This window comes from Aquarana catesbeiana, linkage group LG04 (genome assembly GCF_042186555.1).
Source record: "Aquarana catesbeiana isolate 2022-GZ linkage group LG04, ASM4218655v1, whole genome shotgun sequence".
Taxonomy (NCBI): Eukaryota; Metazoa; Chordata; class Amphibia; order Anura; family Ranidae; genus Aquarana; species Aquarana catesbeiana.
Window position 1 is genome coordinate 178,751,799 of NC_133327.1, and position 17,436 is coordinate 178,769,234.

General features: G+C 41.8%; 1 protein-coding gene across 1 annotated transcript in view; it reads left to right on the forward strand.

The window, feature by feature from the left end:
- The window catches only part of SGPP2 (sphingosine-1-phosphate phosphatase 2), a 92,416-nt gene that overhangs the window by 23,699 nt on the left and 51,281 nt on the right, over positions 1–17,436 (forward strand). The window contains exon 2 of the mRNA XM_073625948.1: positions 6,999–7,058. Within this exon, the coding sequence (XP_073482049.1) occupies positions 6,999–7,058 (60 nt within the window). The remainder of the gene's footprint in view (positions 1–6,998; positions 7,059–17,436) is intronic.

A 17,436-nucleotide genomic window follows, 5' to 3' on the forward strand; every position in this document is an offset into this window, starting at 1 on the left:
TGTTCCTTCAGTTGTTTATTGTTGTAGAAAAAAAGCAGATCACAGACATGGCCAAAAACTAAAGGCATTTCAAATGGCAACTTTTTGGCTTTAAGAAACACTAAAAGAAATCAAGAAAAATAATTGTGGTGGCCAGTAACAGTTAGATTTATAGAACAAGCACAGGGAATAAATTATGGAATCACTCAATTCTGAGGAAAAAATTAAGGAATCACCCTGTACATTTTCATTACAAACACTAACACCTGCATCATATTAAATCTGCTTGTTAGTATGTAGGTAAAAAGGGTAAATCATCACGCAGTGTTGCACAAGATGTTGGTTGTTCAGTCGGCTGTGTCTAAAACGTGGACCAAATACAAACAACATGGGAAGGTGGTTAAAGGCAAGCATACTGGTAGACCAAGGAATAGGGATGAGCCGAACACCCCCCTGTTCGGTTCGCACCAGAACATGCGAACAGGAAAAAAATTCGTTCGAACACGCGAACACCGTTAAAGTCTATGGGACACGAACATGAATAATCAAAAGTGCTAATTTTAAAGGCTAATATGCAAGTTATTGTCAATAAAAGTGTTTGGGGACCTGGGTCCTGCCCCAGGGGACATGAATCAATGCAAAAAAAAGTTTTAAAAACGGACGTTTTTTCAGGAGCAGTGATTTTAATAATGCTTAAAGTCAAACAATAAAAGTGTAATATCCCTTTAAATTTCGTACCTGGGGGGTGTCTATAGTATGCCTGTAAAGGGGCGCATGTTTCCCGTGTTTAGAACAGTCTGACAGCAAAATGACATTTTGAAGGAAAAAACACATTTAAAACTACCGCGGCTATTGCATTGCCGACAATACACATAGAAGTTCATTGATAAAAACGGCATGGGAATTCCCCACAGGTCAACCCCGAACCAAAATTAAAAAAAAAAAATGATGTGGGAGTCCCCCTAAATTCCATACAAGGCCCTTCAGGTCTGGTATGGATATTAAGGGGAACCCCAGCCAAAATTTAAAAAAAAAATTGACGTGGGGTTCCCCCTAAATTCCATACCAGACCCTTCAGGTCTGGTATAGATTTTAAGGGGAACCCCGCGCCAAAAAAAAAAAAAAAAACGGCGTGGGGTCCCCCTAAATATCCATACCAGACCCTTATCCGAGCACGCAACCTGGCAGGCCGCAGGAAAAGAGGGGGGGACGAGAGTGCGCCCCCCCCCTCCTGAACCGTACCAGGCCACATGCCCTCAACATTGGGAGGGTGCTTTGGGGTAGCCCCCCAAAACACCTTGTCTCCATGTTGATGAAGACAAGGGCCTCATCCCCACAACCCTGGCCGGTGGTTGTGGGGGTCTGCGGGCGGGGGGCTTATCGGAATCTGGAAGCCCCCTTTAACAAGGGGACCCCCAGATCCCGGCCCCCCCCTGTGTGAAATGGTAAGGGGGTACTTACCCCTACCATTTCACTAAAAAACTGTCAAAAATGTTAAAAATGACAAGAGACAGTTTTTGACAATTCCTTTATTTAAATGCTTCTTCTTTCTTCCTTCATCTTCTTCTTCTTCTGGTTCTTCTGGCTCTTCTGGTTCTTCCTACGGCGTTCTCGTCCAGCATCTTCTCCGCGGCGTCTTCTATCTTCTTCTCCTCGGGCCGCTCCGCACCCATGGCATGGGGGGGAGGCTCCCGCTCTTCTCTTCATCTTCTTCTCTTCTTCATCTTCTTCTTCTTCTTCATCTTCTTCTTCTCTTCTTCCTTGCTCTGTTCTTCATGTCTTCTCCGGGCCGCTCCGCAGCCATGCTGTGGCATGGAGGGAGGCTCCCGCTGTGTGACGGCGTCTCTTCGTCTGACGGTTCTTAAATAACGGGGGGCGGGGCCACCCGGTGACCCCGCCCCCCTCTGACGCACGGTGACATGACGGGACTTCCCTGTGGCATTCCCCGTGACGTCACAGGGAAGTCCCTCAAGTCACCGTGCGTCAGAGGGGGGCGGGGTCACCGGATGGCCCTGCCCCCCGTTATTTAAGAACCGTCAGACGAAGAGACGCCGTCACACAGCGGGAGCCTCCCTCCATGCCAGCATGGCTGCGGAGCGGCCCGGAGAAGACATGAAGAACAGAAGAAGGAAGAAGAGAAGAAGAAGAAGAAGATGAAGAAGAAGATGAAGAAGAGAAGAAGATGAAGAGAAGAGCGGGAGCCTCCCCCCCCCCCATGCCATGGGTGCGGAGCGGCCCGAGGAGAAGAAGATAGAAGACGCCGCGGAGAAGATGCTGGACGAGAACGCCGGAGGAAGAACCAGAAGAGCCAGAAGAACCAGAAGAAGAAGAAGATGAAGGAAGAAAGAAGAAGCATTTAAATAAAGGAATTGTCAAAAACTGTCTCTTGTCATTTTTAACATTTTTGACAGTTTTTTAGTGAAATGGTAGGGGTAAGTACCCCCTTACCATTTCACACAGGGGGGGCCGGGATCTGGGGGTCCCCTTGTTAAAGGGGGCTTCCAGATTCCGATAAGCCCCCCGCCCGCAGACCCCCACAACCACCGGCCAGGGTTGTGGGGATGAGGCCCTTGTCTTCATCAACATGGGGACAAGGTGTTTTGGGGGGCTACCCCAAAGCACCCTCCCAATGTTGAGGGCATGTGGCCTGGTACGGTTCAGGAGGGGGGGGGGCCGCACTCTCGTCCCCCCCTCTTTTCCTGCGGCCTGCCAGGTTGCGTGCTCGGATAAGGGTCTGGTATGGATTTTTGGGGGGACCCCACGCCGTTTTTTTTTTTTGGCGCGGGGTTCCCCTTAAAATCCATACCAGACCTGAAGGGTCTGGTATGGAATTTAGGGGGAACCCCACGTCAATTTTTTTTTTTAATTTTGGCTGGGGTTCCCCTTAATATCCATACCAGACCTGAAGGGCCTTGTATGGAATTTAGGGGGACCCCCACATCATTTTTTTTTTTTTATTTTGGTTCGGGGTTGCCCTGTGGGGAATTCCCATGCCGTTTTTATCAATGAACTTCTATGTGTATTGTCGGCAATGCAATAGCCGCGGGTAGTTTTAAATGAGTTTTTTCCTTCCAAATGTCATTTTGCTGTCAGACTGTTCTAAACACAGGAAACATGCGCCCCTTTACAGGCATACTATAGACACCCCCCAGGTACGAAATTTAAAGGGATATTACACTTTTATTGTTTGACTTTAAGCATTAATAAAATCACTGTTCCTGAAAAAACGTCCGTTTTTAAAACTTTTTTTTGCATTGATCCATGTCCCCTGGGGCAGGACCCGGGTCCCCAAACACTTTTTATGACAATAACTTGCATATAAGCCTTTAAAATTAGCACTTTTGATTTCTCCCATAGACTTTTAAAGGGTGTTCCGCGGCATTCGAATTTGCCGCGAACACCCCAAATTGTTCGCTGTTTGGCGAACTTGCGAACAGCCAATGTTCGAGTAGAACATGAGTTCGACTCGAACTCGAAGCTCATCCCTGCCAAGGAAGACATCAAACCGTCAAGAACTGCTGGAACTTTTGTTTAGTGCCGTTCCAATGAGATTTATGCAGACGACTGTCTGAAAAAAACATGCAAATTTCCACAGTCAATTATGATATGGGGCTGCATGTCAGGTAAAGGCACTGGGGAGATGGCTGTCATTAAATCTTCAATAAATGCACAGGTTTACATTGAAATTTTGGACACTTTTCTTATCCCATCTATTGAAAGGATGTTTGGGGATGATGAAATCATTTATCAAGATGATAATGCATCTTGCCATAGAGCAAAAACTGTGAAAAAAAATCCTTGAAGAAAGACACATAAGGTCAATGTCATGGCCTGCAAACAGTCCAGATCTCAATCCAATTGAAAATCTGTGGTGGAAGTTAAAGAAAATGGTCCATGACAAGGCTCCAACCTGCAAAGATGATTTGGCAACAGCAATCAGAGAAGGCTGGAGCCAGATTGATGAAGAGTACTGTTTATTACTCATTAAGTCAATGCCTCAGAGACTGCAAGCAGTTATAAAAGCCAGAGGTGGTGCAACAAAGTACTAGTGATGTGTTGGAGCGTTATTTTGTTTGTTTGTTTTTCATGATTCCATAATTTTTTCTTCAGAATTGAGTGATTAAATAATTTATTCCCTGTGCTTGTTCTATAAATCTAACTGTTACTGGCCACCACAATTATTTTTCTTGATTTCTTTTAGTGTTTCTTAAAGCCAGAAAGTTGCCATTTGAAATGCCTTTATTTTTTGGCCATGTCTGTGATCTGCTTTTTTTTCTACAACAATAAACAACTGAAGGAACATCCTCAGGGACTGGTGATTCCATCATTTTTGCCAGGGGTTGTAGAATCACACAAGAGTTTTAGTTCCCTTATGTTCACCACTAGGCTGTTGACTCGAGTGCCATTGCTGTCCTTAAAATAAAGCCATGGAAACTATGAAATTATTTCCAATAGGGAGAATCAGTTCACACTTTTGTAGTGAATTGGGTGAACTAAGAACTATCAAGGAATACTGCAATTCTCATAATACTGTATATGGAATCTTCATAGAATTGTGCATTTTTTTGAATCCTGATTGACATGAATAATGGTGGCTGTGAAGAAGAACAGGAGAATGGCTGTCTGCCTGGAAATTTTCTCTTTTACCACTTTAGCAATAAAACATAAATAAATGTACTTTTTTCAGTTTTTAAATAGATTTATTCAGGTAGCACCTGTCTAGTGCCATATATGAAGGATTTACTCCCTATGCAGTTGTGGTCGCAGTATCCTAAACTCAGACATCCCTGAGTAAAGCCAGCCATAGATGGTTCAAATCTCAGCCAGTTCAGCAATGACCTGTCGAGATTCCAACCATCTACGGGCAGGCTGATTGTACCAGTTAATCCATTGATCAACTTGAGTACAATAAGCGTGTCGGATTTTAGAAATAATCACTGTGTTCTCCAGCAGGGACAGCTCCACGCAAGGAGAACACAGTAACTCCACGGGAGATATTCCTTCCTCAACACTGACTGTATTGATGGGAGAATAAAGCAATTTCTTTCCTGCAACCCGTGGTTGCAAGAAAGAAAATTGCATCATCTATGGCCAGCCTAAGTTACATGATACCTTGCTGACTACTCTGAACCCCTGTGCTTTGTATCTTGTAATAAGTGATTTTGGCAACAATGATTTCACCACAAAGACCATCTCAGTTTAGTACATTGAGCTGCATAGTGTGTTCTTGGGTGGTATATTTGGAGTAGTCTGGTGTGTTTGTTTTTTGGGGATATAATTATTATGTGTAATGTTGCTTACAATTTCTTGACTTTTTTGCTGTCTGTTTTTCTTTCTGTGAAAAAATAAAATAATTAAGCCGTTTAGAAGCCATTTGTTGCACAAGAACAAAGAGCAGCGTAGTTGAAAGGAGCTTCGGTAACCATCAGTGACCATTAAAGTCCATTGCACCCTTAAGACCACATCCATTTATTCTCCTCATTTATTCTGATGCATTTTACCAAAATGGCAAACCTTTTTTACCAAAATCTTCAATTTCTATGAAGAAATTTCAGGGAAATGTAAATGCTGTTCCACTAATTCTGTCTAGCCAGAAGGACAAACCTGGTTACCTGAGAGTCACTCATTCCTTTACTATATAGTTCTATAGGGCCATAGCTTTACGACTGCATGTGGACTATCTCTATAAAAAGTAGTAAAATCCATACTCAAATATGGAATATGGTCACTATGGGAAAGTTCTTCTGTATTTTTCCCCAGGGCAGCATTTGGACACAAGTAATTTGAATGTAAGAACATTAACGTAGCCTTAGTTACATGTTTGTTTCAGGCAACTATAGTGAAGGACCTAGACATTCTGTCAATGATCAATCTATGCAACTGTGGAAAGGTGTTCATAGAGAGAGCTAAAGTTGTTAAAAATGGATGCTGATCATCTAATGTCTAAGGGTACATTTCAAACAATGTTTGTGTCTTATTTGCTTATTTGTTTGTGTCTTATGACAGTTTTTTCAAAACGGAAGTCCGAATGCCATAGATTGATGTCAAAGTGGGCAGTATATATTAGAAGCCAATAGTAATTTTATTTTCAATGGTTCCGAGTGTTTTAAGTCCATGAAAGCTAAAATCTTAAGAATTGCTGTGGGTTACATGTTATTAAACAAAGGCTGTGGTTTAGCAGCAAAAATAGGTAGCGAAAAATTTTATTTTCCCCACCAGGAAAAACAAAGCTTTGAAGTTTTAAAGAGTTTTATATGGCAATGACTGCAAACTCAGGAATGTGATTCTTTGAAAGAACTAGTGCTCATTTATAGCTAGTATGGTAACACCACTTGGATGTCCTGTACAGTCCATAAACCGTATCCTTTAATCGTCTGTCACACCAATGAGACTGTCCTGTTTTTATTCAATGACAAGAAGAGTGTTGTAGTTGGGGCATTTCAAACATGTGACTGTCAATGAGCTAATTCTCTGAAAATAATACATCTCTGTGCTGCTGCATGCTACATCCATTCAGTTCCATTAAATCGCATCTGTCATCCTAAGTGTAACATAACAACAGTGCAATTATCAGACTGGCCATGTTCTTCTAGTCCAAGACTCGCTGTCATTACATCCCTAAATTTAACTCCCATCTTACCACTTGAATTCCATCACTTTGTGTCATTAACCTCAAGAATGGCTATAAACAAGCATTTATTAAGAACAGCGGACGGTGAGATGTCTCTTTATTCTCTTTAGAACCTGGTGGAATCTTTTGCCTAACTCTGCCAATATATGTATAGAGCTGACAAAAGATTTGTTTAATTTTCTTCATAATTAAAAAAAAAAAAAAAAAAAGAACAAATGTTGGAACATTTCTACATTGTATAGCAGAAAATGTATTGCATGTGGATGTTAACCTAGATTGTTCTCTGAAAATGTCAAGGTTGGCTTTACCACCAGTCCAAAACTTGCAGATGAAATAAAAGATTATGCAATATTAATAAGTTTGATATCAACTTTCTGCTTGTTCATAGGGTCTAAATAATGGAAACATTGGACTTCAAGAGGCCTATGCCACTACTTCAAGCCATCCGGTGGGTTGCAATATTAAATTCGCTATTCTCTTCTGATATTAAAACGTTTACTTATTGTCCCATTAGACCCTTGACTCATTCCCTGCTTGGCTAACCTTAAAATGGTTGTAAACCTTAGACATGAAATATAAACAAAGCATACAGTATCTCTCTATAGTGTGTACAGTCACTTCTGTGTGCTGCTTCATTCCTCTGTTATCAGCATGAATCACTTCTGACAAGTTTTCTTGACACCAAAAAAAAGGTGACTGGAAGGGAGCTCCAGATGATTGACAGCCTCAGCTCTGTTCCTTTATGAAAGGCAGGTCGCTTCCCTCCAATCAGCTCTCAGATCCCTCCTTACTGAGCTCTGCAGAGTGTAACTTCAGCTCTGCATCCCCTTTTTTCTGATGGCTCAGACAAGCTTTATAAATTCTGGACTTTGAACGGATGTAGAGAAGAGAAGAGTGCAGATAAACAGGTACAACTTATGGGGAAGGATTTGTTTCACCTCTGTGTATCACCTGAGGTCAGTCACTTCACTGGATATATGTAAGGGTTTACAGATTCCTTATGTATGCAATGTATGGTTATTGTAAATGCAATATAACTATACATGTATAGACATGCACAGTTTTTATGGTGACAGCATGTATTGAACTGCCAGGTATATGTAGAATTACTGTAATTTTTAATTCCTGTGTTATAGTTGAGTAGGTCTAAAACAGGATGTAAACAGCATAGCTCCCAACATGCAATGGAAAAATTATCTGCTCATCTCCAGTACAAGCAGTGCTATCAATGGGCATATTAAACTGGAAAGAGAAAGTCCATATCATATCTCATATGTAAGTACATCAGGGCTGCTACAAACCTGCTAGTAGCTGCAATGGAAAATAAGTATTTTTAGTGATTTTAGCAACCAATATTTATTTAAATTAGACTCAAACACAGCTACCTGCTAGATGTGTTTTTTTAATAACTGATAAATATGCATTTGTATTGTAGTCATATTAACACGCACATACTTATATTTATTACTACTAAAGACAACCAGAACATGCAGGGAGCTTCTAAAAATACAAGAAAAAAAATAGCAGTTAAACACTGGATACATGGCCAAAGTGAGTTAAAGGAGAAGTCCAGACAAAACAGACAAAGCTTGCTTGGCTGTATCACAGGGGATCCGTTCTTAGCAGACAGCCGGCTGAAACCCGATGTCGGCTGATGTCACAGAGCTGCTGAGAGCCTGAGCCGGCCGCTTCTGCCCCCTTCAACAGCCCAGCGCTCCAGTGAGAGCGGGGGCAGAGCAGAGAGCCCTGAGAACCGAGCGTTCAGCAGTGTTTGATCGCTTAGTTCTCAGTGTTGGAGCCAGCAGGGGACAGATGCAGCATCAAACCGATGCTGCATCCACCTAGGTGAGTATGATTCATGCTTCAGCCCTGGAAGATTTTACCCCCTTCCTGACCAGAGCACTTTTGCAATTGCGCGGCCGTGCGACGTTGCAACCAAACAAAATTGACGTCCTTTTTTTCTCACAAATAGAGCTTTCTTTTGGTGGTATTTAACCAGTTACCAACCGGCAGTACAGTGATGTCCTCCCAGAATCCTGCTCTTGCAGGCCCCCTGGGGCGCACACCCGAGAACCTCCGTGACCGCCGGGTCCTCTCGGATCACGGTAAATGGCCGCTGATCGTGGCTGTTTACCATGTGATCGCTCCATCAAATGACGGAGCGATCACATGTAAACAAACCGGCGTCATGTCATGACGCCGGTTCTTCTCTCCCCTCTGTGTACCGATCGGTACAGTGTGAGAGGAGAGGGGGAGGGATCGGATGGCAGCAGCGCTGTAGACTGGATGTGTAGTGCCCACAGCGCTGCTCTGTGACAATTGCAGTCACATCCATGGATCCATCCATCCATGCTCAGCCATCCCTCAATGCTCAGCAATACCCTGCACTACTCTGCACTACTCTGCAATGCCCTGAAATACTCTGCAATACCCTGAAATACTCTGCAATACCCTGCAATACTCTGCAATACCCCAAAATACTCTGCAATACCCCAAAATACTCTGCAATACTCTGCAATACCCCGCAATACTCTGCAATACTCTGCAATACCCCGCAATACCCTGCAACACTCTGCAATACCCTACAATACCCCGCAATACTCTGCAATACCCTGCAATACTCTGCAATACCCCGCAGTACCCTGCAATACCCTGTGATACTCTGCAATACCCCGCAATATTCTGCAATACCCCGCAATACCCTGCAATACTCTGCAATACTCTGCAATACTCTGCAATACCCTGCAATACTCTGCAATACCCTGCAATATTCTGCCATACCCAGCCATACTCTGCCATACCCAGCCATACTCTGCCATACTCTGCCATACCCAGCCATACTCTGCCATACCCAGCCATACTCTGCCATACTCTGCCATACCCAGCCATACTCTGCCATACCCAGCAATACCCAGCCATACTCTGCCATACCCAGCCATACTCTGCCATACCCAGCCATACTCTGCCATACCCAGCCATACCTAGCCATACTCAGCCATACCTAGCCATACTCAGCCATACTCATCCATACCTAGCCATACTCATCCATACTCTGCCATGCTCAGCCATACTAGGCTGTACTCGGCCTCTGTATGTGGCCAGGCTGTGGAAGTCTCACACATGTGGTATCGCCGTACTCAGGAGGAGTAGGAGAATCTATTTTGGGGTGTCATTTTTGGTATGTACATGCTATGTGTTAGAAATATTGTATAAATGGACAACTTTGGGTTTAAAAAAAATGCGTTTTAACCACTTCCTGCCCGCCGGCCGTCATACGACGTCCTTGACTTTGTGCGGGGATATCTGAATGATGCCTGCAGCTACAGGCATCATTCAGATATCGTCTTTTTCAGCCGGCGATTCCCTACACCATAATAATGATCATAGTGGCTGTTCCACTGCTTGATCGTTCTTACGGGAGGCGAGAGGGGGTGTCGCCCCCTCCCGCCGCCCTCAGGTGCTTCTACCGACTCACAGCTACGATCGAAGCCAGGATCGTCTTTTTTTTTTTTCTATTTCAGGCTTCCCAGCCTAGAGGTAAGATGTGGGTCTTATTGAACCCATATCTCACTGTAAAGAGGACCTGTCATGCCATATTCCTATTGCAAGGGGTGTTTACATTCCTTGTAATAGGAATAAAAGTGATCAAAAAATGTATTTTTAAAAAAAAAGTGTCAAACTAAAATAAAGTAAAATGAACAATAAACAAAAAAAAAAATTTTCCCCGTGTGCTCGCATGCAGAAGCGAACGCATACGTAAGTCCCGCCCACATATGAAAATGGTGTTCAAACCACACATGTGAGGTATCGCTGCGATTGGTAGAACGAGAGCAATAATTTTGGCCCTCGACCTCCTCTATAACTCAAAAAATGTAACCAGTAAAAAATTTTAAATCGTCGCTTATGGGGATTTTTAAGTAGCGAAGTTTGGCGCCATTCCACGAGTGTGTGCAGTTTTGAAGGGTGACATGTTAGGTATCTATTTACTCAGCATAACTTCATCTTTCACATTGTGCAAAAATATTGGGCTAACTTTACTGTTTTTTTTTTTTTTTAAAGCACAAAACGCGTTAGAAAAATTTCTGCGCAAATACCGTGCGAGATAAAAAGTTGCAACAACCGCCATTGTATTCTCTAGGGTCTTTGCTAAAAAAACATATATAATGTTTTGGGGTCCTATGTAATTTTATAGCAAATAAATGATGATTTTTACATGTAGGAGAGAAATGTCAGGATTGGCCTGGGTGCTCCAGAACGCCTGAAGGTGCTCCATGCATGTTGGGCCTCTGTATGTGGCCACGCTGTGTAAAAGTCTCACACATGTGGTATCGCCATACTCGGGAGTAATAGCAGAATGTGTTTTGGGGTGTAATTTGTGGTATGCATATGCTGTGTGTGAGAAATAACCTGCTAATATGACAATTTTGTGAAAAAAAAAAAAGAAAAAAAATCTTGATTTTGCAAAGAATTGTGGGAAAAAATGACAACTTCAAAAAACTCATCATGCATCTTTCTAAATACCTTGGAATGTCTTCTTTCCAAAAAGGGGTCATTTGGGGGGTATTTGTACTTTTCTGGAATGTTAGGGTCTCAAGAAATTAGGCCTTCAGTACTTCAGGTGTGATCAATTTTCAGATATTAGCACCATAGCTTTTGGACTCTATAACTTTCACAAAGACCAAATAATATATACCGATTTGGGTTATTTTTACCAAAGATATGTAGTGGTATAAATTTTGGCCAAAATATATGAAGAAAAATTACTAATTTGCAAAATGTTATAACAGAAACGAAGAAAATGCATTTTTTTTACAGAATTTTCGGTCTTTTTTCTTTTATAGCGCAAAAAATAAAAAACCCAGCGGTGATTAAATACCACCAAAATAAAGCTCTATTTGTGTGAAAATAGGACAAAAATTTCATATAGGTACAGTGTTGCATGACTGAGTAATTGTCATTCAAAATGTGAGAGAACTGAAAGCTGAAAATTGGTCTGGTTATTAAGGGGGTTTAAGTGCTCAGTGGTCAAGTGGTTAATCACCTCTGCGGTTTTTTTATTTTTTGCGCTATAAACAAAAAAAGAGCGACAATTTTGATTAAAAAAACGCATCATTTTTTACTTTTTGCTATAATAAATATCCCCCAAAAATATATAAAAATAACTATTTTTTTCCTCAGTTTAGGCCGATATGTATTCTTCTATATATTTTAGGTAAAAAAAATTGTAATAAGCGTATATTGATTGGTTTGCAAAAAAGTTATAGTGTCTACAAAATAGGGGATAGTTTTATGGCATTTTAATTATTTTTTTTACTAGTAATGGCGACGATCTGCGTTTTTTATCGGGACTGCGACATTATATCGGACACATCGGACAATTTTGACACATTTTTGGGACCATTGGCATTAATACAGCGATCAAAGCTATAAAAATGCATTAATTACTGTAAAAATGTCACTGGCAGTGAAGGGGTTAACACTAGGGGGCGATCAAGGGGTTAATGTGTTCCCTAGTGTGTGTTCTAACTGAAGGGGGGAGGGGACTGTGCAGGGGAGATGATAGCTCGCTGTTCATACTCTGTATGAACACACAATCTGTCTGTTCTCCCCTCAGAGAACCGGAAACTGTGTGTTTACACACACAGATCAACGGTTCTCCATGTGTCAGCGGCAATCGCGGGATCCCGGAGGTGATCATGACCGCCGGGCACTCACATCAGCTCGGGGGGGGGCTAGTGGCCACAGGGCGAAGCTACGTTGCATAACGCTGTTTCGTCCAGCTGTGCCATTCTGCCGCAGTACAACTGCGGTGGCTGGTCGGCAAGTGGTTAAAAAATAATTCCCATACATCTCTTTAAATTCTACTATACTGTACTGTGCCTTGAAAAATTGTTCATACACCTTGAAATTTTCCACATTTCGTCATGTTACAAGCAAAAACGTAAATGTGTTTTATTGGGATTTTGCAGCAAAAGGTAGTTCTACAAAGTATTGACTCAGGAAGGCTGAATACAAATGCACGCCACACTTTTCAGATATTTATTTGTAAAAGATTTTGAAAACCATTTATCATTTTCCTTCCACTTCACAATTATGTGCCACTTTGTGTTGGTCTATCACATAACATCCCAATAAAATACATTTAAGTTTTTGGTTGTAACCTGACAAAATGTGGAAAATTTCAAGGTGTATGAATACTTTTTCAAGGCACTGTATATTGTTTCTGTCTAAAAAGTACATTGGATGCATTTCAAATGTTTGGGCCTATTTTATAGGGTACATACAAACAAGAAATGCTGATACTGCTTTATAGAGCTAGTGACATATTGAAGGTCACCACTGGATTTTATAACCTATATAATACACATCTTTACTTTTAGAAATAATATTTGTAAAGTCTGTAAAGCATACAGCAAAGTGTTTATCTTCTGTATGCTATACAGAGCGTTACTGTTTCGTTTGTGACTCTACCATTAAATATCATTAGTTTTGCTCTGACAATGGCCATCATTATTAGAGGGGTAATGGTATGAATATGGCACCAGCCATACTAATGTCAACTCTCCCCCCTGCCCGCCCTTTGCACATATTTCCTTCTTATCATTAGTGTCTGAAACTGAGACTTCCTGCCCATTTGCTCAGCAGTTCACATGCAGTGCTTTAGTCTAGGAAAGGAAGGATCTAATATGCTAGCAGCTGACACTGTGTTTCCTGGGTTAATATAGACTGTTCTAACCCATTAAGGATGCCTATTAATTGTAGAGCATCACATGTCATCAGTAACTTAGACTGGGCATAGGGCCGCAGTCATCAGTGACAATGTGAGGGATTCCGATAATTACCATAAGACATGCTTTCATTACTGAATATTAACATATGATATCTTAACTCTTTATGTTTCAGTTTAGCTCAACTATCTGGTAGTAGCGTACCCGGCTAAATGCTCTATGACCTATGACCCTATCCAATATTTATGGAGAACAAACTTTGCCAGGCTTGGGGGAACCTACATTATTTACAGTGCCTTGAAAAAGTATTCATACCCGTTGAAATTTTCCACATTTTGTCATGTTACAACCAAAAACCTAAATGTATTTTATGTGATAGACCAACACAAAGTGTCATATAATTGTGAAGTGGAAAGAAAATTTATAAATGGTTTTCAGTGTTTTTTTATACAAATAAATATCTGAAAAGTGTGGTGTGCTTTTGTATTCAGCTCCCTGAGTCAATACTTTGTAGAACCACCTTTCACTGCAATTTCAGCTGCAAGTCTTTTTTGGGGATGTCTCTACCAGCCTTGCTCATCTAGAGAGTGACATTTTTGCCCATTCTTCTTTGCAAAATAGCTCAAGCTATGTCAGATTGGATGGAGAGCATCTGTGAACAGCAATTTTCAAGTCTTGCCACAGATTCTCAATTGGATTCAGGTCTGGACTTTGACTGGGTCATTCTACCACATGTATATGCTTTGATCTAAACCATTCCATTGTAGCTCTGGCTGTATGTTTAGGGTCATTGTCCCGCTGGAAGGTGAACCTCCTCCCCACTCTCAAGTCTTTTACAGACTCTGACAAGTTTTCTTCTAATTTTTCCCTGTATTTGGCTGCATCCTTCTTCCCATCAACTCTGATCAGCTTCCCTGTCCCTGCTGAAGAAAAGCATCCCCACAACATGATGCTGCCACTACCATGTTTCACGTGGGGTTGGGGTGTTCAGGGTGATGTGCAGTGCTAGTTTTCCACCACACATAGGGGTTGATTTACAAAAACTGGAGAGTGCAAAATCTGCTGCAGTTCTGCATAGAAACCAATCAGCTTCCAGGTTTTAATGTCAAAGTTTAATTGAACAAGCTGAAGATAGAAGCTGATTGGCTGCCATGCACAGCTCCATCTGTTTTTGCACTCTCCAGTTTTAGTATATCAACCCCATAGTGTTTTGCTTTTAGGCCAAAAAGTTTAATTTTGGTCTCATCTGACCAGAGCATCTTCTGCCACATGTTTGCTGTGTTCCCCAGGTGGCTTCTCGCAAACTGCAAGCTTGACTTCTTATGGCTTTCTTTCTTCCATAAAGGTCAGATTTGTGGAGTGCACGACTAATAGTTGTCCTTTGAACATATTTTTCAACCTGAGCTGTGGATCTCTGCAGCTCCTCCAGAGTTACCATGGGCCTCTTAACTGCTTCTCTGATTAATGCTCTCCTTGCCCGGCCTGTCAGTTTAGGGGGACGGACATGTCTTGGTAGGTTTTCAGTTGTGCCATACTCTTTCCATTTTCAGATGATGGATTGAACAGAGCTCCATGAGATGTTCAAAGCTTGGGATATTTTTTTATAACCTAACCCTGCTTTAAACTTCACCGCAACTTTATCCCTGACCAGTCTGTTGTGTTTCTTTGCCTTCAGGATGCTGTTTGTTCACTATGGTTCTCTAACAAACCTCTGAGGGCTGCAGAGAACAGCTGCATTTATACTGAGCGTAAATTACACAAGTGGACTCTTTATATTAGGTGACTTCTGAAGGCAATTGGTTCCACTAGATTTTAGTTAGGGGTATCAGAGTTAAGGGGGCTGAATACAAATGCACGCCACACTTTTCAGGTATTTATTTGTAAAAAAACATTGAAAACCATTTATCATTTTACTTTCATTTCACAATTATGTGCCACTTTGTGTTGGTCTATCACATAAAATCCGAATAAAATACATTTGTTTTTGGTTGTAACATGACAAAATTTGAAAAATTTCAAGGGTTATGAATACCTTTTCAAGGCACTGTATATATTGGCATTATAGCATATACAAGTCATACCATTATGGAGACCAAATACAAGAAATGTTGAAGGTGAAGGCTGCTGTGGCCATGTGGCAATTCCTACTCTGCTAAAAAAAAATTCTATAATTCACCTTTGGAAACATGTTCCACCTGTTTTTTTAGGGTGAAACATGTTCCCAATGCTGCAGCCGCTGCCCGATCTCCCCCTCCCTGTGACAGTAGTACGGGGAGAAGTTCCCCGTACTAGCTGTCACTTTTTTTTAAAATCCGCTCTGTGTGTGAATGACCTACAAGCCCCGATAGCCTTTGCGGCTGTCAGCTTGTAGTTCTCAATAAACTACCGCGGTGCTGTGGAGCTCCGTGGTAGTTCACTGATTCTTCTTGTCAGTGTATCTGCTTGCCCGTAGGGGATGTACAGGCACACAGATACCTGCTGATCACAGGTGCAATGCTTTACAGGCTCCAAAAAAGTGAACTTATCCTTTAACCACTTGACCTCTGGAAGATTTACGTCCCTTCATGACCAGGCCATTTTTTGCGATACGGCACTGCGTTACTTGACAATTGCGCGGTCATGCAATGCTGTACTCAAATAAAATGTATATCCTTTTTTCCCACAAATAGAGCTTTCCTTTGATGGTATTTTATCACCTCTGCGGTTTTAATTTTTTGCGCTATAATTTTTGTACTATAAACAAAAAAAGACTGACAATTTTATAAAAAAATTGAAAAAATATAATTCCTTTATCAGTTTAGGCCAATATGTATTTTGCTACATATTTTTTGGTAAAAAAAACCCTAATAAGCGTATATTGATTGGTTTGCGCAAACGTTTTAGTGTCTACAAAAACTATGGGATGTTTTTATTTATTTTTTATACTAGTAATAGCGGCAATCAGCAACTTATAGCGGGACTGTGATATTGCGGCGGACATTCTGACACTTATAAATTACATTTTTGTCACTTTTTGGGGACCAGTGACACTAATAGAATGATCAGTGCTAAAAATATGCACTGTCACTGTATTAATGACACTGGCTGGGAAGGGGTTAAACATCAGAGGCGATCAAAGGGTTAACTGTTTGCCTAGCCATTGTTTATGGGAACTGTGAAAGGTGCTTTTACTAGGGGAAGAGATGGAATTTATTTCCTGCTTTGCAGGGACACAAATTCCATCCCTTCCCTCCTATCAGAACGGCGATCTGCCTTGTTTACATAAGCAGATTGCAGTTCTGTGTCTTTTCCTCATGATGGTGCTGGTGGACATCGCATACACATTCCCTACCCAGAAGTGTCTGATCACGTGTATATACATGATCTGGTGCAGTAAAACTGCTATAGGGCAGACAAAAGCAGTTAAGGAAGGGGTAAAACCTCTGCCATATTTTGTGCACAATTTCAGGCATTTATGCATATGCTAAGGTTGTTGTTATATCCCCTGTATATCCTAAAGCCTAATAAAGACAATACTTTAATCAGCAGAGCAGCATGTGATTGCTTTGGTCTGCTCTGGGCTCTGCAGACTGCAAGCTTGATTGTTCCCCCCTGTCTTCTGGAGGCATCAAGAATATGGGTGGGAGATTCAAATGAGCAGCCTGAATATTTATGCAGCTCCAACTAATCCCTGGGGGAAGGTGCCCAGGTAATGGCTGGGAATGGGCATAAATAGTTTGGTGCCTGGGAAATCAGTGTTCTATCTACCAGGAGAAGAGGTTCTCAGCCAGAAGGGCTACTGCCTGTCCTGCAAGTCTAGCTAAAGATTTTGCTAGTCTTATCGAGGTCCCTGCTGTGCATAGCTGGGGGGGGGGGGGCTATCCTGCTGCAAATTCCTTTGAAGCTAAGAGATGGGTTTTATTGGGGATCCAGTCTGGAAGATTCACTGGGGAGTCTACCTGAGTCTGGAAGGAGGCATCCAGGTCCCAGGGACACTGTTGCGTACAAACCTGAGAGAAGGATCCTAATGACTGTTGCTGCTATTAACTGTTGTTGCACCAACATTAAGGCTTGCCTTGCCTGGGATTGATGGTGTCCCAGTGCTATCCACTTTATGTA